This window comes from Bactrocera tryoni, chromosome 4, assembly GCF_016617805.1.
Source record: "Bactrocera tryoni isolate S06 chromosome 4, CSIRO_BtryS06_freeze2, whole genome shotgun sequence".
NCBI classification, from domain to species: Eukaryota; Metazoa; Arthropoda; class Insecta; order Diptera; family Tephritidae; genus Bactrocera; species Bactrocera tryoni.
Window position 1 is genome coordinate 25868621 of NC_052502.1, and position 22279 is coordinate 25890899.

At 38.9% G+C, this 22279-nt stretch overlaps 1 protein-coding gene across 1 annotated transcript; it reads right to left on the reverse strand.

Annotated features, from left to right (window-relative positions):
- Positions 1–986: 986 nt before the first annotated feature.
- On the reverse strand, positions 987–17842 carry LOC120773745 (dynein intermediate chain CFAP94, axonemal). Its single transcript, XM_040102806.1, has 15 exons — positions 17807–17842; positions 16187–16275; positions 15686–16124; positions 15459–15616; positions 15314–15400; positions 14917–15116; positions 14479–14829; positions 14255–14411; positions 13728–14142; positions 13071–13694; positions 10213–10766; positions 3563–3684; positions 3179–3254; positions 1303–1678; positions 987–1226 (listed from the first exon to the last, which is right to left on the reverse strand). The coding sequence occupies exons 1-15, from the start codon at positions 17840–17842 to the stop codon at positions 987–989; spliced, it is 3924 nt and encodes a 1307-aa protein (XP_039958740.1).
- Between the last annotated feature and the right edge of the window lie 4437 nt (positions 17843–22279).

Here is a 22279-nt window from a genome sequence, read left to right on the forward strand (position 1 = left end):
ACCAGAATGTATGCAGCCGCTTTCGTGCAGCCATTATATCTTGTGCCTTCCTACTTTTAAAGATATTCCTTGATGCAGTAGGATGTAAGGTTATTGCTTTAGTTCCTTGCGTTAGTTGCTACCTCAGCTAATTTTCAGACCGTAGAGACTTCTACCTGGAAGATACTGCAGATTCCGGCAACTTCCTCCGCGCAATAGATCCCCATACTCACTACATCGGCCAGTTTAGATACGTGCGTACAAATCTTGTGAATGACTTAAAAGGCTTAGATATTTTTTAAACGTTACCACGTTCTCCAATTCATTGCTCCAGACGAGAGAACTCCTATGAACTCTGAGAAATGCGCCTTATATGATATTTTGAGCAGAAAATGTAAAAAGCAAGCACAAACGTGTCATAGACAGACTGGACGCCAAAAATTTCTCAAGAATACATGGGGTGAGCATCGTTCACCAATAACTGGAGTAGAATTTTAATATTAGATATTGATGTTTCATAAAAATGTGGAAAATCATGGATACATTATAAGGAAAATTTCCAATTTTTTACTTAGCCAGAAATAATAGGGGTTAACCCAGTGTCAAAGGAACCGAGAAGAACTAAAACTGAGAAATTGTCAGAGGGAGGTTCTCTCTTCCTGTTGTCATTACCCAAAGCAATTTTATTTAAGAAAATATAATTATACTTTTTGACGATATCTTTCAGAGACTACAAAAGTATCTCAAATGATTCAAGTTGAGTCTTACAGAACACTCATGTTCCCTAAACCTACTTTCTGTAATTAAAGAGATTTAGCTAGCACTGATCACATGTATTACTGCGACACTAACGGGGATCTATGTATACAAAGTTAGTAAAATCGTGGACAACTGCTCCAATATACTTTCACAATAATTACTTTTTACTTTCTTGAATAGTTATAACTTTATATCAAAAGCTGTATATAAATATTTTAATACAAAAAAGCTTTGCCGAATCACTCTCTTCAACAAAAGCTCAACGGTCTGATGGCCATTAAAATACGCGCGACGTTTTCACGCAGCATCGGGTCCATATTTCGCTGCTTCTCAAGACTGCTAGGAAGCGCATAAACCTGTGACAGCTGATAAAGATCGGCATAATACTCCATGCCAGTGATGCCAGCTGAATTGAAGCTCGGCGAGACCTCAGTGCAGTCTATTATGGCGGTCTTCAAAGGAGTCACCAGCAATGTGGAGTGATAGGGCTAGCCAGAGGGATACCAAAGAATAAGAGTTGTCACTTGATATAATTAAAGATATAAGTTCTTCATACATACTCACCACTTTCTTGCCCTCGATTAGTTCGCGCATGAGCAATACAATCGTGCGGCTGCCGGCCAAAAGATTCCAACGTGACCAACTGAAGTTGTGCGATTGCACCAGCGTTGATATACAAGCATACAGATGCATTTCCATCACAAAATTCTTCTCGCAAGTACCTTCGGTGTAACAAAATGTATCTGGCTCTGGAAAAATATCAACTGCAGCGGCGATGAGTATGGACTTGAGTTCAGCAAGTGACAGCGTCCTGCCAAGCATGTCATTGATGGCCGGAGTGCTGCCGCCTTGAAAATTATTAACGCAATAGCCCGCAGAGGTGATGTTCATATCAAGACTAATAATGGAGGCGGTAAAGCTGAAGAAAATCGTACCGGGACTGTGGGGAATAAAAAAATTGTTTCTTTTACTTTTATCTACTAACTATGTGCTTGTATGAGAGAAGTGAGAGTGTGGGTACGAAACTGCTTGAAGTTTTTGCATGATTTTATAAATGTGGATTCAGAAGCAGATAAGAGTAAATAAGGCGTGATGAGAGTATGAAAACACTGCTGCAACGAATGGGAGGAATAGGTTCGTGTATATTCGTAATTTATACTCTCGAAAATTGTCAAGATCAAAGTGTGATAAACATTTTGGCAATGCTTTAGATCGTGGATCATATGCTCACATTTTCGCTTTTTAACTATTGTATACCATATCTTATATGTTGTTGTAATGGGCACTTAATCTCCGTTATAATGATAAGGATTAGATAAGTTGCCATCGAGGTCATCCAATGGTAGGCCCAGGAAACGTGCTGTTTCGACGGGATCGGACCATAGGGAGAGGTGTGTCAGATGAGTAGGGTTAACAGGGCAGGCAAAGGGGTGGCTAGTGTCATGCGAGGACTTGTTATACGCTGGACATATGTTTGATATCTCAGGGTCGATTCTGGATAAGTAGGAGTTTAACCTGTTAGAGTATCCAGAATGAACTGCGCAAATAATTCCTAAAACAGCCTAGTTCAACGTTACCTGAATTATTCCAGATTTTATTCGATCGTTTTGATCGGCAAGTTTTACAACATATTAATGGATATATGTATATGTTATAAAGTTAACGGAAAGTTGAGTATCCTTATACTCAAACTGTTTTAACCCATTTTTGAAGTCGGTCACTGACATTTACATAGATGTGTTGCCTGCTCCGACTCGATTATTAGCTTCACAGTTACTAGGAATATAAAAATAAAGATATTGAGATGTAAACTATCCTATCTTTTAAATTGAATCAAACTGGACAAAGTGTGCTAAACTTTACTAAGATTTGTTCAGTACTTTAAGAGTTTTCTCCGGACCAATCGCAACATGTAATTTTTGTTTATATACGATTAGATATTTGTGAATCTTAAAAATTAAAAGCATACTTAATTGAGCAATTAGAAGAATTGCAGCAGTTAAAAATCCATTAATTTTCAGCTTAATTCTCAAACAATATGACATGGGTACATACAGCCCTGTGGGGTGCGCGCTAAGTCTCATCTAAGGAAATCATAACGAAATCTTTTTTATAAACGATTAAATCTGCAGCCGATTTAAGTTTACTGACGCAGTGAATGCTTGAATTGATTATGATTTTGTAGCCTTCACAGTTTCGCACACATTTTAAGTGATTCTTTGTTTATCTTCGCCCTTTGCGTATTTGCTCAGGTGTGTTGGCGTTTGAACAGTGAAATTTGTGGAATTCGACCGCCATTTCGCATGCCGTTGGATTGTGTGCATAAAACACATATAAAAACACACTTTTGTGGTTACAACACACCCGAAAATATTGCATTTAACGGCCACTAAAAAGCTCACACACACACACACTCATATATTTCTACTATACTGCGTACCTCTTAAAATCGGGTTTTATTTCCCACGTCTGATACGGCATATTGCTGTAGCGATTCATTGCCAGCCCAAATATACCTACGCTCGCTCAAACAAATGGAGAGTAACGACCATGACCGCCGTGTTGTTGCCACATCAACAGCAGCAGCAGGAGCCAGTACCAGCCAGCACAAACATAGATTTGTTGGAACACAGGTGCATTGTGTGTGGGAGCGCGGGTGCACATTTTCCCATTTACAGTTCGGTCATTTGCATTCGTCGAATTTTGTGGTTGTTTGTTTGTTTACATTTCGTTTTGGCAGCACCAAAGCATTGCAAAAATGAGAAAAACCACGAAAAGAGTTAAAATTGAAATTTACATGCGGTTGCGGCACACGCGTACTCACCCAGGCGTCCTGTGCGAAATTGTAGCGAAAGCTTCTCCTCATTAAATTTGGTATCGTGAACGTCGCGTGTGCTCCACTTGCCTTGTGTGAGTGCGATTAGATTCGACGATTTGCATTTTTTGCTGCGGAATCAGAGTATAATGGGATTAAATCATTAAACACTAATACAATAATAATTAAGTGCTTTTGTTTATGATTGAAATTCTAGATAATTAAGAAATCTTCTGAAATATTCATGTAATAAAATCAATGTTTCAATTTGTTACCGATCAATTTTCATTAAAAATGGTGTAGAGAAAGTTTTTAGCTATATCGATTTTGAGTTTGTATTGTATTACAGTAACTACCCTCTAACAAAAGTTTACTGCATAGCAAGGAATAAGCAATTAGGTTTGGGCGAAACTGGAGCAGTCTCACATTAATAACTCTATGGAAGAGACTACTCGTAAATCGCTCTATGTTAGAAATTGTCTGTCTAAAGATGTTTTACTTAAACATTTATTTTCTAGTATAGCGCTGGGAACCCAGATTTCGACTGTAGAAGTAAATTGGTATACCTACAACTTATGTAAGGAGTAGTGTAACATTGTCGTGTATAAGATCAAATTTTGTAACTTATGACTGGAGATTGACATAAGTCTACTTTGAAAAATGAGAGGTTGCACCGAAGCTCTAGGACTCTTACAAAATATTCCTTACAGCTATCCAATATGACAGCTATATGATATAATGATATCCATACAACCACAAGCTGATAATTTATATATACATATGTATATATATTTTATAGGATCTCCAATATTTCTTTGTATGCTACAAATTTCGTCTCGTCATCCTGATCATTTACTTGTATATATAGTACATAGTCATCTAAAACTAATCGAGATAGATATACAAGTGGGTTAATGTATATATAAATTATCAGGGTGACGAGAAAAGTTGAAATCGGCTTGACTGTCTGTCTGTCCGGCCGTAGATGGGCGTAATCGGACTACTACCACGCCCACAAAGCTCCATTAACCGAAAACCTTTAAAGTGCCATGACTAAACTACCAAAACTAAAGCATACAAATTTGCTCAGCGCAAATATTATAAGAACTATCACAATGTCAATATTGATGAAATCGAAAGCTCACTCTTAGTACTGTTCAAAATTACTAAAAATGCAATAAAACAATATCTTATTACGCCTGAAACACTAAATTTTACCTCCGAGACGGTATGAGAGGTCTTAATATGAGTCGGAGTGAAAATTGGACGATGGGCGTGGCACCTCAACATAACTCGGGAACCGACCTATAGATTCCAACTAAATTTAATATGTAGCATTCTTCTCATATTTCTATGTCATAGTGTGCATATGGGCGAAATAAAATAACATCCCCACCTACTTCCCATATAGTACAATTTTAAATTCTACTTGATTCTTTCACTTTCCAGTACACAAATCAGGAAGTTATTAATATAACGGGATTAAATTTTGCACTAATAATTATATTAAGGTGTGCCACCTTATGACAAAAAAATTGTCCAAATCAAATCAAAATTGTTCAAGCCCCTAGGCATCAAATATGTGGACCTCAGTATCTGTAGCTGACTTTTGACCGAAAATATCGGTCAATTTGTGAGATATACAATTGAAATTCAGACAAAATCCTTTGCTGACAAGAGCATTTCTGTATATCAAAAATATGTTGAATCGGGTCAATACTTCCTTGAGCTCCTTTATACCTAATTTAAGGGGGTATTCTGGTCTAGAAGCATGAATTTCAGGTAATTTTTAAAGTGTCGTAAAAAAAGGCAATTCATATTTTTACCATCCACTTTTTTATTAGTTATTTGTTAATTTTAGAAAAAATTAAAAACTAAAAAAAGTAAAAAATTTCAAAAATTATGAGCTAACGAAGTGGGTGGTCTCTAAAAATTTCCACGTGACCATACCCATGATTTCAACCCTCCTAGTTATCTGAAACCAAAAAAAAAAAAGATTATTAATCTAGAATAATGTCGCAATGGCCGGAACTACGGAAAAGTGGGAAACAATTTTTTTCACAAAATGGCGACTGCCTAAAAAAAAAGTTTTTTTCGATCACTTTTTCTGACTATTTCGAATTTAAAAAAAACATATATAAATAAAAATTTGGGGATGGGGCTAGTTCCAACCATATACAAGCCTATAAAGAAGACTCTATAAATATAAAATTTCAAGTAAATTGGTATAGTAGAACCTGAGAAATCGTGGTATCGTTCCGAAAAAGTCAGAAAAACGCGTTTAAAGCTTAGGAGACAATTCTAGTGAATACGGACGCCACGTCACAAAATCGGCTGTATCTCTGAAAATAAGTCGAATTTTGAAAAATCCTTCCAAGGTCATATTTTTGAAAGTCTAAACTTTAAAGATATGAAAAAAAATCGATTTTTTCAAAATCCTAGACAAGAATACCCCTTAAAGATTTTCGAACATCCGGTTGACTTAATTACAGGTCGTTGTATGTGAGGTACCTTAATGAAACCCCAGTAGCTTTTTATTAGTATGCGGCATGATAAGAGTTAATAGATATTTCTGTGGATTTGATTTTTGCAAGATGCAAGAGTATAAAATGTTCGGTTGCACCAGAAGTTTGATCTTTCTTACTTGTTAGTTGGTATATTCAACCGTTAGGTGAACAAAACTACAAGGTGCGTTCCAAAGTAAACAGGACTTTTTAAATCAGTTGTCCAGTGAGAATTTCATGACATTTCATCTAGTGTGAAGTTATTGCGTTTTAAGTGTGAGTATGTTTGTGTTATCGGTGCGAAAATGAGCTTCAAACAAAGAACCAACATTAAATTTTGTTTTAAAATTGGTAAAATTTTTATCGAAACATTTCAATTGATGAAGTAAGTTTATGGCGATGATTGCCGATCCCGTAGCAAAGTGCACGAGTGGTTTCAACGTTCAAAGTGGTCGTGAGGAACGATAATAAATGACGATCAACATGTGGGCTAATCAAAATCCGTGAACACAGGAAATTCCATCGAAACTGTGCGTCAATTCATAAAAATCAGCCGAAATCATCATTGAAATTCATGGAAATGGAATTGCATTTTGGCCGAACATTTAGGCTTACGAAAGGTGTGTGCACGGTTTGTTCCGCACAAATTGACTGACGACCAAAAATTGCTAATGCGCCGTCTCATCGATCGACGCTTGTGACCGATTATTTGATCAAAAATCACATTTTAACCATTAACTACTATTCACCTGATATGGCATCGTGCGACTTCTTCCTTTTCGGAAAAGAGCCATTCAAAAGGTTTGCACCGGCATACTGGCGGCCATACCGGTCAAAGAGCTCAAACACTTGTTCAAAAATCTTTCGGACCATGCAAAAAGCTGTATTGAAGCAGAAGGCGACTATTTTGAATAAAATACATTTTTTTTAAGTCCTGTTTACTTTGGAACGTACCTCGTATTATACTCTATAGCAACATATTGCAAGAGTATAAAAATTCATAGAAAAACTTGGTTGAGTTGCCTTCTCTTTAGAAATTTAATTTTAATAAGTCGATAGGTTGAGTGAATTTTTAGAACAATCTTATAAAAGTTTCCATCGGATATGATCGGCTGGAAGACTTAAATCAAAACAATTCATAAAATGGTTTTGAAAGTACAATATTGGTAGTAATTAAGAAGTATATTGAAAATTACTTCATTGCCCATAAAGAGGTCGGTCAAATAAGTATAGTTATATTTTTGAAATAGTATTTGAAACCCATTTGTAAATATGATAAAATTGAAAAGGCACACCTAAGTGAAATTAATAAAATGGGTTGTACCTGTAAAAAAAAACGTACTAGAATCGATAACTCAAATTGCCTTTGAGTTACAGGCTTATAATACGTATATGCTCAGTTCAGTCAGTTCTATCAGCATATATTCTAACGGAGAATAATTTTTGTGAAATATCTCATAAAATTCAATGTTTTTTGATTTGTGGATTGTGTAATTTTGTTATTAAAAAAGTAGGAAAGTATTAAATTTTGCTGCACTAAATTCATTAATATTGTTTTTATAAATATTTTTTATTTAAAAAAATGGCAAGCAGCAGCAAACTCTTTCACAATCGCATCTCATCTATTTTCGATTAAATTTTCAATTTCCGTTTGACGCGACAGAAATAATTTATTCCATCCAAAACTCATTCAGAACATAACTCAGTCCAAGCAATGCCGCACTTGAATGGGTTTGTTATTAAACGACAGTGACGAACTTTATTTTAGGCACGGAAATGAAGCTTTGTATATGTGGTGTTCTAAATTTTTTGCTGCTTTTCTATTCATCGAATATTTTTACGTAGGTATAGATGAGGATATGTACTGTGAACAGAAATTAGCACACCTCCTTGTTAGCAAATGTTCGTCAAAAAGTGTCAAAATCAACATCGAGTCACACTCACTTCAAATCAAACTGAAAAAGCAGCGATTCAAAAGTGACGGAAAAATTGAAAAGACAGTAGAGAAACGATAATGTCAGCCACAACGCACCTAAAAACACACCATATGTAGATATTTACTCCCAAAAGTTTATGTATGTATATATATCCATACATATATATGCATGTAGCACAGTTAGAGGCGGACACTTCAGATTCTAAAAATCAATTGCCGTCAATTGGCAAATGTTTGCCAATGTCATTATTACACAAAAGAGCTGAGAGCGTTTCAATTGTTGCTCTTCTCGTCACCTACTGCTTTCTTTTTTTTCCCTTTCACTTATTCCTGCAGTTCATTTTGTTTTCTTTTTTTTTAGGCTTTCGTAATGTTTAGGCCTTGATTCTCCCTCACTTCGCAGTTGCTCGTTGATGAATAGCGATTGCTAGAGACATACCGTTATATTTGCTATTCATCGAAAAAGTTTTGAAATAAAAAGTCCGAATAATGGATTTAATTCCTGGCGTCATTCAATTATTTATGTTGAATGGAGAAAATAATATGTAAAATCATGTTAGAAGAGGCTTTATGTCTTATGAATGAGAAAGTAACAAACAATTTCTTTTTATTGTAATCTCTCAGGTGTTGTTCTTAAGATAAAAAGAAAATTTCTAAATACTGTCTACGATCTAACCGAAGAGTACATCAACGTGGTATTCAACTGAGCGAATAGAAGTGACTAAACCGTCAACCCGAGTAAAACTGAAATTTTTTTAATAGGAGGCATAAGATCCCAAACGTGCTTCTCCCCTCTTTCGGGGTTTCGCGACTTCATACCGTTCACTTAAGACTTATCCTTGGTAGAAAGTTTTCATGCAGGCCTAATGTTGAGGAGACAGTCAGGAAGACATCAGTTGACTTATAGTGTTGTGGAGGAGCTGTAAAAAAAAGGTGCGGACTCTCTCTAGTGTAGGTATTCTGGCTCTACGAAATCGTAATCAAGCCAATAAGGCAATAATAGGTGTATTCGTCTGATAGAAGGCGCTCGAAAAGTCTACATTGCCTTATTGTTTTTTTGAATAAAGCATCCATAGATATTACTTACCTAACCTAACATAACCTAATCTATCAAGGTGGATAAATTGGGTTTCTATCCCAAACATAGAATATAACTTAACAAGGACTCCAAATGATTTAACATTACAAAAAATGTCATTACTTCCCCTAATTTATAATTTATAAATAAATGATAAATGATGAAATTTGTTATCAATGGTATCTAGTAATTTTGTCATAAGACTACATACTGGATGTCAGACCAGAACGGAGTAGTAGGAAACTGTAAAGCTGACGAGCTGATCAGTAGATTAATAACGCGTCGGTCGGTGTTCTAGTCTCCTAATGTGTTCAACTACTGCGTAGCTGGATTTCGCAAGAGTTTGGCTAACGCTGGACTACTAACGGTTCATGGCTTGCCACAAGATCCTTCGGACCCAAGATCGATCGTAAAAGATCTAGTACCATATACTTTTTGTCCTCAGTAAACCAAGCCTTTCTCTAATTGTGCTGACTCTAAGAGTTCATCCTGTACGAGGACATCTCAACGCTTTTTTCGTGATTGTCATGTATTTGCGAGATCATGCCTCACACTTTCAGATATCTCACCGAGCTGATGATAAAAGAAATTTGTAGCAGCCACAAGTGGCTTTGCTGGGCAGTGCTATCCCTGGTTCAGGTATCGAAACTAACCTAACCTATTGTAATTACAAACTGCCTACCCTAGGTTGGCTAAAGCCTTCAGATTCTTAATATCTGAAAAAATCGGTCAAGAACTTAGTCTGAAGCTTCGAAGTTATAGTAAACCATTACGCTCTGGATCAGTTTCATTCAATATTTTGAAGTGATATAAGTAGATAGATTTGCTAGAAAGTAATGACAGTATACTGTAGAAGGAAAGAGAAGATTAAGGTGCTATCTGAGGTTATAAATATTGTAATCATCATAAGTCTATTCCATTCGCTCTCAAACAGTACTACAAAGAAGGTAAATCTGTCTAGTGCTCAAACTCTGTCTCTCTCTCTCTATCTCTGCGAATTCAAATTATTCTTCTTCTTCATTTATATGTCTTGACGCTTCTTCTTTTTCCAATATCTTCCGACTTTCGCAAAGAAAATTCAGCTAACGCAAAGCGTATATTCAAGAATACCGCAATGTAGTTATAAGATTACGTCACTTACCCATCACTGCTGTCACTTTCACTCTGCCGATGCTTGGCGAGCATTTGCTGTAGACCGCCTGACGCTGTGCCTCCACCCGCGCCGTTGATACTACCCAAAGTTTTGGCATCACCATTGAGCAGTGAATTCAAATTCGCTGCAGCCGAAGGCGACCCGTCCTTACGCGCACTAGCTTCAAAGTTCTCAAGAAGCGCTTCATCATCCCAACCGTCGCCGTCGTAGGCATCTTCATCATCATATTCATCAGTGCTGCTTTCTTCATCCTCATCTTCGCCGTCTGCCAGTTCGGCCGTTTCGTCTTTATTATTATCGCCGACGCCATTTTTCGCATCCAAATCACGTAGAAACGAAAAGCCCGGATAGTAGTTGAAAGCGGGTTGCATGGCTTCCGCAAGCCTTTCAGCCTCTTGGCCATTAGCAGCTGCTGTATCGCCGGTTGCGGCATCACGTAATTCTGCCGAGCCGTTTGCGGGTGGCGAGGTTAGATTAGCCGAAATTCTTTTGAGCGCATCCGTTTGTAGCGGCAGCTGCAGTTCGGCAAGTTGATCCAAATCCTTTGGAACATTATGTGACACATGAAGCGAGAAAGAGCGAGTCGTATGTGTAGGTTAGTAAGGGTGCTTCAAATAGGTTGTGAAATAAAATAAACGATGAAAAATTAAATGAATATTTATTACTTTATTTTCTACGTGGTTAACTGGTCGCCGTCGTTGCCTTTCGCTGTGGTTATTGTTGACGCTTTGCTTTCGTGCTTTTGAAGCTTTTGAGCGCAGCACAATTTTACTTTATCGCGTTGGTTCAAATACCTTCCTTTCGGTACATTTTAGTATAAAATGGTATTCACTATTTATCGCCGCTGTTGGCATTTTGTTGCTGTTGTTTTGTGCTCTATAATATCACACGAATACTTTTGTGGCTTGAAGGGACGCTTTGTGTAAGCGAAGATATTTTTAATATGCGTTTCTATGGACATTTTGGGTTTTTATTCAGTTGATTGTGTTTAATGGTGGCATATTGATAAAATTAAACACTGAATGGGCCCAGAATTCTATTGTAGTCCCACAAAAATTTTATGAAAGTGGTTTACTGGTATGCTTTAACGGCTTAAGAAGCTCAAACTGTCCCAAAGTGTGAAATGTTGCGGCAATTTAATTTAAGCAAATTAAATAACATATTTTAAATTGATAACGTGCTAGGATAACATAATAGTATTCTATTTTTCTCTTAAAATTTAATATTCCGAACAAAACATAGGAGGCATTCCTCTTTTGAAAGCTAGTGTGAAGGGTCATGGAATTCTAAGCAAGAAAATTAATATCTTAGTCAAAAGAGCTTTTATTTCTCAAAGTTAGTACTACATTAAAGTTAAATATTAGTTAAATAGAGTTACGAGATCGTGGCCATCTTTGTCGGGAAGGTAAGGAACCTTTAATTATATGATTATTCACAAAAGACGTCCTTACATAAACTCAATCGGTGATAATGAAATAAAAACTTTATCTATCAGTAATGAGATATTTTTTAGGGCGCTCCTGGATAGCCTTCTTATTAAGATGGATACTCCATTGCCAATCAGAATTGTTTAGAATGGATCCGAAATAGTGTTTATAAAGATTTTCCCTTATGATCATGAATAGACTAACTCTCAATGAGGTTGAGCAATACCAAAAGATCCGTCAGGATCGGGAAGGAGCTCGCCGAGCCGTTCGATATCAAACGAGTTTTCAGACATAGCGACAACCTGTTGTCAATCTACTGTTGAAGAAAATAATTCGAGCTGCAGAGCTTAATTGAACAGGTACAATCTTCTATAAAAGTGTACAGTTGCGTACGCCGATGATATTGCTATCAGACTGGATGAGGAAGCGAAGAAAATGGATTTGGTAGTCAACGAGGCCAAGAAGAAAAATATCTCCTGCCATCAAACAATCTTCGCACTCGCGACTTGGCTCATGCATCACTGTTGACAGTCATAACTTTGAAGTCGTAAATAATTTTCGCCTTGAAATCACTCTGAATCATATTTGCCAACAGGTGCTACTTCCGACTGAGTAAGCAATTGAGAAGTAAAGTCCTCTCTCGACGAATAATAACCAAACTCTATAAGTCATTCATTATTTCCGCCCTGCTATATTGCGAAGAGGCACAGACGTTGCCAACATCTGATGAGACGGCCTCAGGAGTGCGAAGGATTTATGGTCCTTTGCGCGTTGGAAAGGCGAATATCGAGTTCGATGGAACGATGAGATATCTGACGACATTGACATAGTTCAGCGAATTAAAAGACAGCGGCTACGTTGGCTAGGTCATGTCCAATTGAACGAAAGCACTCCAGTTTTGAAAGTATTTGACTCAGTACTCGCCGGAGGAAACAGAGGAAGAGGTGGAGGAAAGACCAGGTGGAGAAAAATCTGGCTTCGCTTGGAAGTGATAAGCGGTGTCTACGCCAGTAAAGACGAAGAGGAATTTGGTCTATATGAGGACTTGTTATACGAATAATCTGCAAAGGTCACTTTTTTGAAGGTTGTTAGTCTGTTCGGCCAAGCATCTTAGTTACGCGAAAATACCGCATTTCGAGCTAATAGTTCCTAGAAGTTATGATAAGCCCTATTTTTTGAGATTCTGAAGTTCTGTTTCCTTACAGAATTTTTTTCTTTAATCAGGACTTTGAAATATTTTTTCAACCATTTGCTACATTTTTCTTGACTGGACATAAACGATGAATATACGCTGAAGATTGGAAAAGCTCAAGCCTCATTTTACAGAAAGTTAGGGAAGTTGGAAATTTTCTGGCTCGGTTTTACCGAGTCAATGAACTTCCTCATTTCCGTCTGCTGAAATGCAAATAATAAACTCACCTCCAGCAATTTTGAGAACATATAAGTCTTCCGCACAGCCACTACTTCCATTTTTTGCGACGCTGTCTCAGCGGTTTCATTAGAACTCCGTCTAGAACTGTTATCACTAACTGCGCCACCATTACCATTTGCCTGACCATTGCCAGTTTTTGCGCTAGGAAGCACCGGCTCCTTATTGTTGGCACCATTGCTGTGTCCATAAGTTTTGCCGTTTCCATTGCCAGTTGTACCATTTCGTGCACAAACTCCATTCAGGCTCACGCGCTTTGTTTCCACACCATTTTTTGTATTCGCATGCTCTTGGAGCTTATCTTGATTGACGCCGTTTGCCGCCTGATTTTGCTTCAACTCTTCACTTCTTAAACCAAACGAGCGCTTATCGCTTGTGTTCTCTTTAAATTTGATCAACTTTTTTATTTCCATTTCCGGGAAAAGCTCACGCGGCTCATCCCAGTCTAGGAACTCATTCGTTATATATTCTTGACGCACTTGAAGTGTGCTCTTACGTCCACCACTTGTCCTCGTCAATGCTTTTGAATCATTGGCAGCTTCGTCTGCTCTGTTGACACTTCGATGCCGTGCCAACATAATCAAACGCTGTGCTGGGCCCTCACGTTGTCGCCGCTTCTTCTGTTTACGTTGTTGACGCGCCAACACTTTGCTACTCAACACCGGTGCTGATTTCTCCCAACGCAGACAAAAGCCTGGTGGCAGACGTGGCACAACAAAATCTTGCAACAAACCGTAAATATCGATGCCGCGCGGTATGTTGAATAGGTCAAAGTCGGTAACCTCACGCACAGCAGCCACTGTTGACAGGTATTCCGTTTCGATTGTTGACTTCTGTGAGCTGCGTTTACGTAGCTTAGCGGGGAAACGTGGCGAACCCTTAAGTGGACTGGCATTGGTTGTGGTCGAAAGTGGTGTGGCTTCGGTAGGTGTGGCGGTGGTGTTGACGGCATTGCCGAGTGGTGGTTTTGCACCATCCGTCAAATTTGACTCCAACGTTTCAAAGTTGGTCTCCCAGCGACAAACAATGGGTGGTTCGAACCAAATGACAGAGTCGGGCAAGCTTTTCACATGAAAGTAGAGTGACGTGAAAACCAGAAGGAGGTAGAACGTATTGAGTTGACACTGTCTGCCATTGATTTTGCTTTGCTTTGATTGATTAGTCAAACACTTACTCTAAGCTGACCAATGCCAATTTGTCGAGTGCTGCTTCAACCATGCGCATCTCCGCTTCAATTTCCTCGGGCAAACGTCGTACACCGGGTTGTGGTGGTGGCGGTGGCTTGTAGTTTTCGTAAAATATCTTATGACTCAAGTGGTCTGGTGTAATTACTGACGGTGGAAGGTTAATTATACATCCTTTACAAAGATTTTGTGGATGCCTGCTAAGTCTACTTACTGGTTCTTATAAAAGAACGCTCATTTAGGCGCTTATCTTGCTGCGGCGTCTCTAAGTAGTCAATGCGATAGACCCCGCCTATAATGCGATATTTACGTAAGTTCACATCGGTTTCGGTCAGTCTGTAACTCTCCGGTCCAATTGCACGTCGTCGTGCTTTACTGAGCTCCTCTTCATATTCAGCATAGATTTTATCCACGTCAAAGCTTCGCTCACGTTTGGCAATAATTGAACTTGAGTCTTGATCTGCTGCACCGGTGGAGAGTGGACTGTCCTTAGTGCAGTCCTCGAGCATATTTTGTAGAATATCTTTGCGTTTAATCCACTCTCGTTTAGTATAACGAAGCATATCTGAAAGCGATAATGAGAAAGAGAGAAAAAGAGATATAAAGAGGACATGTTAGTGAGTTCGATGAAGGCAACACTTCTTCACTCAACTTATATGCTCGGGTAGTGCTCGTTTTGCTTTGAAGCTGTCACAATAGTCGCTAAAGTGATCATAGTCCAACCAAAGTCCACGCATAGCTGAGCTTTGTAACTCCACAGAGATCGGCAGAGCGATTTGTAATGTTAATGCAGGAAATTCGATGTCATTGCTAGTAACCTGTTCACCAATACGGCCTTTCGGATTTACGGAACTGTGAAAGGAAACAAAAAGTGATCTTGATAGATGTTTAAAATACAACAATAGAAAGGCAGCTACACTATCTGCTTGGAAACCAATTGCTTAGGAATTCAATCATACACTAAACCCGCCGTTTCATTGACTAAATTTAGAGGAGGTCCAAAGGGGTCGTATTTTATATTCAGCTTATGGATAACGGTATAAACTTACATTTGCGCATCCTTTGAAAAAGTCCAAATGTGGCTTTTGAAGACATCCGACACATATATATGTGTAAAGACACCTGGCCGATCACTCCTAAAGCATCATATTAAAGACATCAAATACCTTGCAAAAGATAGTCTGGTATACTCACTCCATATCACGATCTATGTGCGACATTGTTTTATAAGTAAACTCATCCAGATGTTCGCTCAAGAGCACGCGTATTTCCATTTTGAGACAAATCAGATCGGCAATGATATGCGGTGGCTTCTTTTTATCCAGCAGCGCCTCATCGAGCTCTGCGAGTATCTGATTGAATAAATATAACATCAGTTAAAGTTATTCACCCCAGTGTTCCCTTAATCCTTCTCTACTCACCCCCAACACTTCACGTATACGTTGCGCATACACATCGCCCGCATTGCCTTGGCGCTGACGCAAGCTCTTTCGCGATAAGTCCGGCGCGTCGAGATCTTGCGTGAGCAGCGTGCGTTCGTTGGTGTTCAATAGCCAGTTGCGTGAGGCACGCTCACGTCGCTCCATATCGCTGCGCCACTGGTGTATGTAGCGACGCAAATCGCTGGGGCTGTTGGCGTTGGGCAGTCCATTGCAACGCATAAATCGCTCCCAATCACGTTCTTCCTGCTCCAGCGCCTTGATGCCGTTTGTTACTTCGCGTACCTCTTTGAAGAAGCTCATGCTGTTGCGCAGCTGGGCACGTCGTCTTTTGTTCTCTTGTATTTCCTCCTTTTGACGGCGCTTAGCTTGTTCGAACTCGATTTGTCTTCGCTGGCGCTCCTCTTCCAGTTTTCTTTGTCTGTTGGAATTTAGCGATGCATAAATTTAAAGCTAAGTTTGATGTTTTTGTTGTTCACTTACCTCTCTTTCTCCATTTCGATACGCAAGAGTTCAGCTTGTTCGGCCTCCAAGCGCGCTTTCTCCTTCTTCGAGAGCTTTTTCTTCGGTGGCTTTTGTAAAGAGTTTTGTATTTATTTTCAATTTATTTTGTATTTAATATTTTATCAATTACTTACCATTGTTACAGTTAACTATCTCTTTCGAATAAATATTTAAAATCCTCTTTAGTAGAGTAAGTAATTTAACTGACGGCGTTTGTATCGATCCAACTTTGTTGAACCGGCTTTTCCTGGCGGCGGCGTTGCTTTGCTACCAGCTGTTTGCAAAGCACAACAATATTCACCATGGCAGACAGTTGTATATGTGGGTACTTAGACCCATCCTCTCTCGCTTTTACGCCTTCATGTATTCCCATACCATTTGCTTAAGCCGTTACCAAGTATTTCCGTTTCCGTTTTGAAAAGTAGCAGCAATTTTGTATGCCATGCTTATTGTGAAGATGAAAAGTTGCTGTTGAACTTTAAATGAGTCAAGTGGAAAATAAAAGAAAGCTCCACTACGTACGAGTTATTTATTTCAAACTAGCATGACGGAGTAGGCGTTGCTAGACTCTAATAACTTCAACCAATTTGTCGGAAAGTTCTACTCGCGACCTTGTTTAATATCTTTTTTATGAACAGTGGAAATAAAAGTTCCAGAATCGTACAGGGGTTTTCAGACTTCCATCTTGCGAACTAACTTTTACTAACAGCTGGGTATCTCAACGTGGTATCCAACTGGTCGAATAGAAGCGGCTTGAACATCAAACCAAGTAAAACTGTACTAGTTTTATTTACCAGGAGGTATAACATCACAAATTATTCTTTCCCCGTTATACTCGTACGAATGCTCACGTCTTCAATTTGTTAATAGAAGAAATACGTAGGGCTTTTCCTTAATACAAAATCTTTATAGAGGCCAAGTATTGAAGAATGTGTAAGGAAGGCATCGGTAGAGGAGTTATAGGGAAAAGGTTGGGGACTTTCACCAAAGTTGGTGTTTTGGTAATATTCTGTAGCGTATTCGTTTGGTGGAAGGCGAACGAAAAGGCTACACTCGTTAAGAGCGCTTGAACGCTTCAAAAGAGTGGCTCTCATCAACCTTTTCGTAATACTGTGGACTTCACCAATAATAACACTGAATGAAAAATTTAGCATTAATCTCCTCCATCATCAGATTAGTTTGAGTGCCCAGTCATAGCGGAATCGCTGATAACTGCCAAGCTGATGAATTAGCTAGAGGGGGCCCCCTTACCCCTCACATCGTAATGCGAACAAGTTGGATTACCATTTGCATCTGCGTCCTAGCACTGGACTATTGGGGCTCCCTTGCGCTGGCTAAGCAGGCGTTGATCGACGATCCGACTTTTAGCTTAGAGGAAAACGCAGGAGATGTACTGAACTAGTTGCCTTTAGCAAAATTCGTAGGAGCTCTTACTGTACATTTGTCAATAGACTTCCATGCGGTAAGGCTAAAAGTCTTAATGGACGAAAGTTGTCAAAGTTGTATGAAGGACAGTGAGGTGGAAAAAACATCAAGGAACTTTCTCCTCCATTTTTCAGCCTTTGCTGGACTGAAGTTGGAACACCTTGGTAGTCTCACCTTTGGCAAACTAGTAGTCAAAGCCGAAAATAGCATTAATCGTCTTAACTAATTTTTTTATAGGTAGCTTAGAGTGTACCCGAAGCCCGTGGAAAGTCGATTCTGCTCCGAAACTTCATTGTCTTAAATTAAAACCTACAAAATACAGCTTGTGCAAGAACTGAAGCAGCTCAACGTACCCAAGCGACATCGCTTAGCTCTATGGACTCTTGAAAAGTTCCAAGAAGATACGATGCTTTCTCTATGGACTCTTGAAAAGTTCCAAGAAGATACGATGCTTTCGAGCTAAATTTTGTTCAGCGATGAGACCCATTTCTCAATGAGAATGTAAACAAGCCAAATTGCCGCATTTGGGACAAAGGGCAACCGGAAGAGATATAAGAGCTGTCATTTCATCCAGAAACAACAACGCTTTGGCGTGGTTTGTGGGCCGCTGGAATCATCGGTCCATATTTATTAAAAGATGATGCCGGTGAGAACTTAACCGTCAATGGCGACTGTTATCGCGCCATGATAACCGACTATTACATGTCTGATATTGAAGCTCGTGATTTCGGCGACATTGGTTTTCAATAAGACGGCGCTACTTCTCATACATCGCAACAGTCAATGGATTTATTGAGAGAACACTTCGGTGAGCAGATAGCTTCACGTTTTGTGCCCGTCGATTGGTCACCAAGATAGCGTTATATCATACTGTTAGAATTTTAACTGTCTGGATATGTAAAGTCTAAAGTCTATGTGGACAATCCCTCATCCCAACATTTCCCATATATGATTTTCAGTCGTATACAACTTCTCATTAAGAGAAATGCTGCTTATAATAACCACACAAATCCCATTTACTTTGTAATTATGTAGGTTATTGAGTATTTACAAATGTTTATTCATATAAATATGCTTAACGGTGTTAAATTTATATATGTTGTATATACATATGTATATTATTTATATAAGCATATGTATATTTTTCTACACAAACAGCTTTTTCCCATGGCAACCTTTGTCAGCTCAAACCGTTTTCCTTTGGCCGGCGGGTAAAAACTCATTTGAATTTCTTAATGACAGTGTTAATTTTGAGTGTTACTTTGCAAATTTCGGCAGTTTTGTGTTTATTTACGAATATAAGTGCGTATGCATATCCTATATGTGTGAAGATTAGAAAACTTTTTATGCCGCCTACACTTATACGCAAACGGATTGTATCTCCTTGTATGTATTTGAGGTTGAAAAAGCGTAAGCGTATACCAACCAATGCATAACTTAGCATAACTAATGCTCGTGGGACACAAGCTGTGAGTGCGAAAAAACAGTTCACTACCTCCAATTCCTTTGACGGCTACTTTGAAGCCTATTGCTTGTGGAGGCTTTGTACTTTTTTATACCCAAGAGTAGTCATGTCGTATGGTATTATGAGTTTGGAAGAAAAAATCTGGGTATACTTATATAAATATTTTTGTATGTGGGGGTTAATAGTAAGCCTGGTTCCGATCTCAGTGATGACCAGAAAGCTTTTTTCAGTACCAGTCGTATTTCTGTGGGCAAAATGTAGGCTTTGTGTTAGAGATTCCATTCATCTTATATGCAGTATAAAGAAGAATATTATAAAAATAGGAGGAAATTAGCCGTGTTGATATCGATCTATGCAAGGAAGCCCTCGAGTAACACGAAAGAAGTAGCAACCACATTTCAGGCACCCAGCGGTCTACGAAGTGGAACAAGTAGAAGCTCGGACGGAGCGCACTTGTTATAAAATTTCCTCGATAAGATCATGTTGTTGTGCCTACTACAGACCAATAATGGATTTTTTTTTGTCAGCTGCTTTATTCAAAAGCTGGTTTTTTAAATAAAAAGGACCCAATATACTGATGAGTATGAAAAAAACAAATAATAATCAAGTCCTTATCCTAAATAGGTGAAGTTTTCAATATTCTTCGAATACATTCTCTTGAAAACCAAGAAACAGTTTGAAACAATCATCTAGAAACTATTGAACTTCTATATTTTAAAGAAGTTCTCTCGATATTTTTGCTATCCACCATGATGTCATTTTCCAAGGGGCCCAGAATTAGAGGTTAAGCCCTTGGATTCCGATTTACAGACACGGAACTTTCACACATCTGACTTGACAATAAACAATATTGGGTTCCCATCCAACCTTAAGTCAGTCTCATTTTTCTTAACTCCCTTGTATCCTTAACTCAATAAACTTGTAACCACCGCTTGCGTGGCTTCTTAGCCTCGTGACGTTTCGGCGCTGCGGCTTAAGTACCAAAAATTGTTGCTTCAGCAACGCGCCGCTTTCGTTGCCAGCTACTTTCGCACTTCGACCGCCCACTTTTTAATTTTAATGTAGCAGCGCCGCTTAATTACCGCAATGAAAAGCCGAAATTTCTTAAGTACACTGTGGATCCGCGGCTTCACAGCGCAACGGCGGTTGATTATCCCGCCCCTGCGCGCTTTGTTGTCTTAACACATTTTTGTTGTTGGCCTTTTGTACGCCACGTGACAGCTGATGCCGCTGATTACCCGCTTGTTTGGAGAATATTTTATGTGGAAACCGCAAGCAGGGCTGAGCTGGTGTACTCATGTGTATTTGGCTGTGTGAGTTTGTGTATTTGTGTGAGTGTGAAACCGCCGCAATCCTTCTACTTAGCCGCCGTCAAACTTTTTGGCAACCCACTCGCCGAGTTTCCTGTTTGAAAAATCCCCTAATTGTTGTGGCAACTTAAATTAAATGCGCGCTTTATTCTCGGCGCTGTTTTTCTCTCTCTGCCTTCGCTTTCGCTCTCGTTTTAATGCTTTTGTGGTTCTTAGTGGCCATTTTATGAGGCTTATAACCAGCTGTCGGCGGTGTGGCGCACATTTTAATGGAATTTGTTTAATTAATGTTCCACTCCGGGCTTTTAAAATCGTTTCATGTTATTTACGGGCCAATGAGCCATAAAAGGCTCAATAAAAATTCAAAAAAAAAAATAATAATAATAAATTATGAAAAGAAAAAAACGACTAGGCGTTGACGAAAATTGGCAAGGCTCGTGGCGTTCATGGCGTTGCGTAGCGTAGTTCTACATGCAGCCTCTGGTCTATTTGCACACATGCAACACATGAAGGCAACCCATGGAGGCAACGCTTGTTATACTCTCGCAACAATGTTGCTAACGAGAGTATTATAGTTTTGTTCACATAACGGTTGTTTGTAAGTCCTAAAACTAAAAGAGTCAGATATAGGGTTATATATACCAAAGTGATCAGGGCGACGAGTAGAGTCGAAATCCGGATGTCTGTCTGTCCGTCCGTCTGTCCGTCCGTCCGTCCGTGCAAGCTGTAACTTGAGTAAAAATTGAGATATCATGATGAAACTTGGTACACGTATTCCTTGGCTCCATAAGAAGGTTAAGTTCGAAGATGGGCCAAATCGACCCACTGCCACGCCCACAAAATGGCGGAAACCGAAAACCTATAAAGTGTCATAACTAAGCCATAAATAAAGATATTAAAGTGAAATTTGGCACAAAGGATCGCATTAGGAGGGGCATATTTGGACCCAATTGTTTTGGAAAAGTGGGCGTGGCCCCGTCCCCTACTAAGTTTTTGTACATATCTCGGAAACTACTATAGCTATGTCAACCAAACTCTACAGAGCCGTTTTTTTAAGGCATTTCCATATACAGTTCAAAAATGGAAGAAATCGGATAATAACCACGTCCACCTCCCATACAAAGGTTATGTTGAAAATCACTAAAAGTGCGTTAACCGACTCATAAAAACGTCAGAAACACTAAATTTTACGGAAGAAGTGGCAGAAGGAAGCTGCATCCAGGCTTTTTTAAAAATTGAAAATGGGCGTGGCGCCGCCCACTTATGGACCAAGAACCATATCTCAGGAACTACTAGACCGATTTCAATGAAATTCGGTATATTATGTTTTCTTAACACCCTGATGACATGTACGAAATATGGGTGAAATCGGTTCACAACCACGCCTTCTTCTAATATAAAGCTATTTTGAATTCCATCTGATGCCTTCTCTGTATAATACGAGTATAAACATTAGGAACCAATGATGATAGCGAAATAAAACTTTACAAAAATACGGTATTTGAAAAATATTTAAATGACGAATAATGAAATCTCGATTATCACTTTACCATGCGAGAGTATAAAATGTTCGGTGACACCCGAACTTAGCCCTTCCTTACTTGTTTGTTCAATGCAACTGTGTGCATCTGCGCGCCAAGTAAAACATGCACTGCCACAGCACTTAACTGCACTAACATTTATTGCGCTGATCGCGGATGAGTTGTGGGGAGTGTGTGTGTGCGTGTGCATAAAAACCGTTAAAAATATTCGCTCGAGTAGGCAGACAGCAAAAATTGTTCAATGCCTGGTTGCACCGAAAGAGGCATATTGCCGTTGTCACCACAGTTTGTTGTTTTTATTTTTTTATTTTCGTCATTGTTTATAGTCTCG

Coding starts and splice junctions, on each gene's coding strand:
- LOC120773745 (XM_040102806.1), bottom strand. CDS start 17,842: ATGCTATTTTCGGCTTTGACTACTAGTTTGCCAAAG. Junction 13,695..13,727: donor CACCGGTGTTGAGTAGCAAA/GTGTTGGCGCGT, acceptor AAACAGAAGAAG/CGGCGACAACGTGAGGGCCC. Junction 10,767..13,070: donor TGTTCTCAAAATTGCTGGAG/GTGAGTTTATTA, acceptor AATGTTCCAAAG/GATTTGGATCAACTTGCCGA.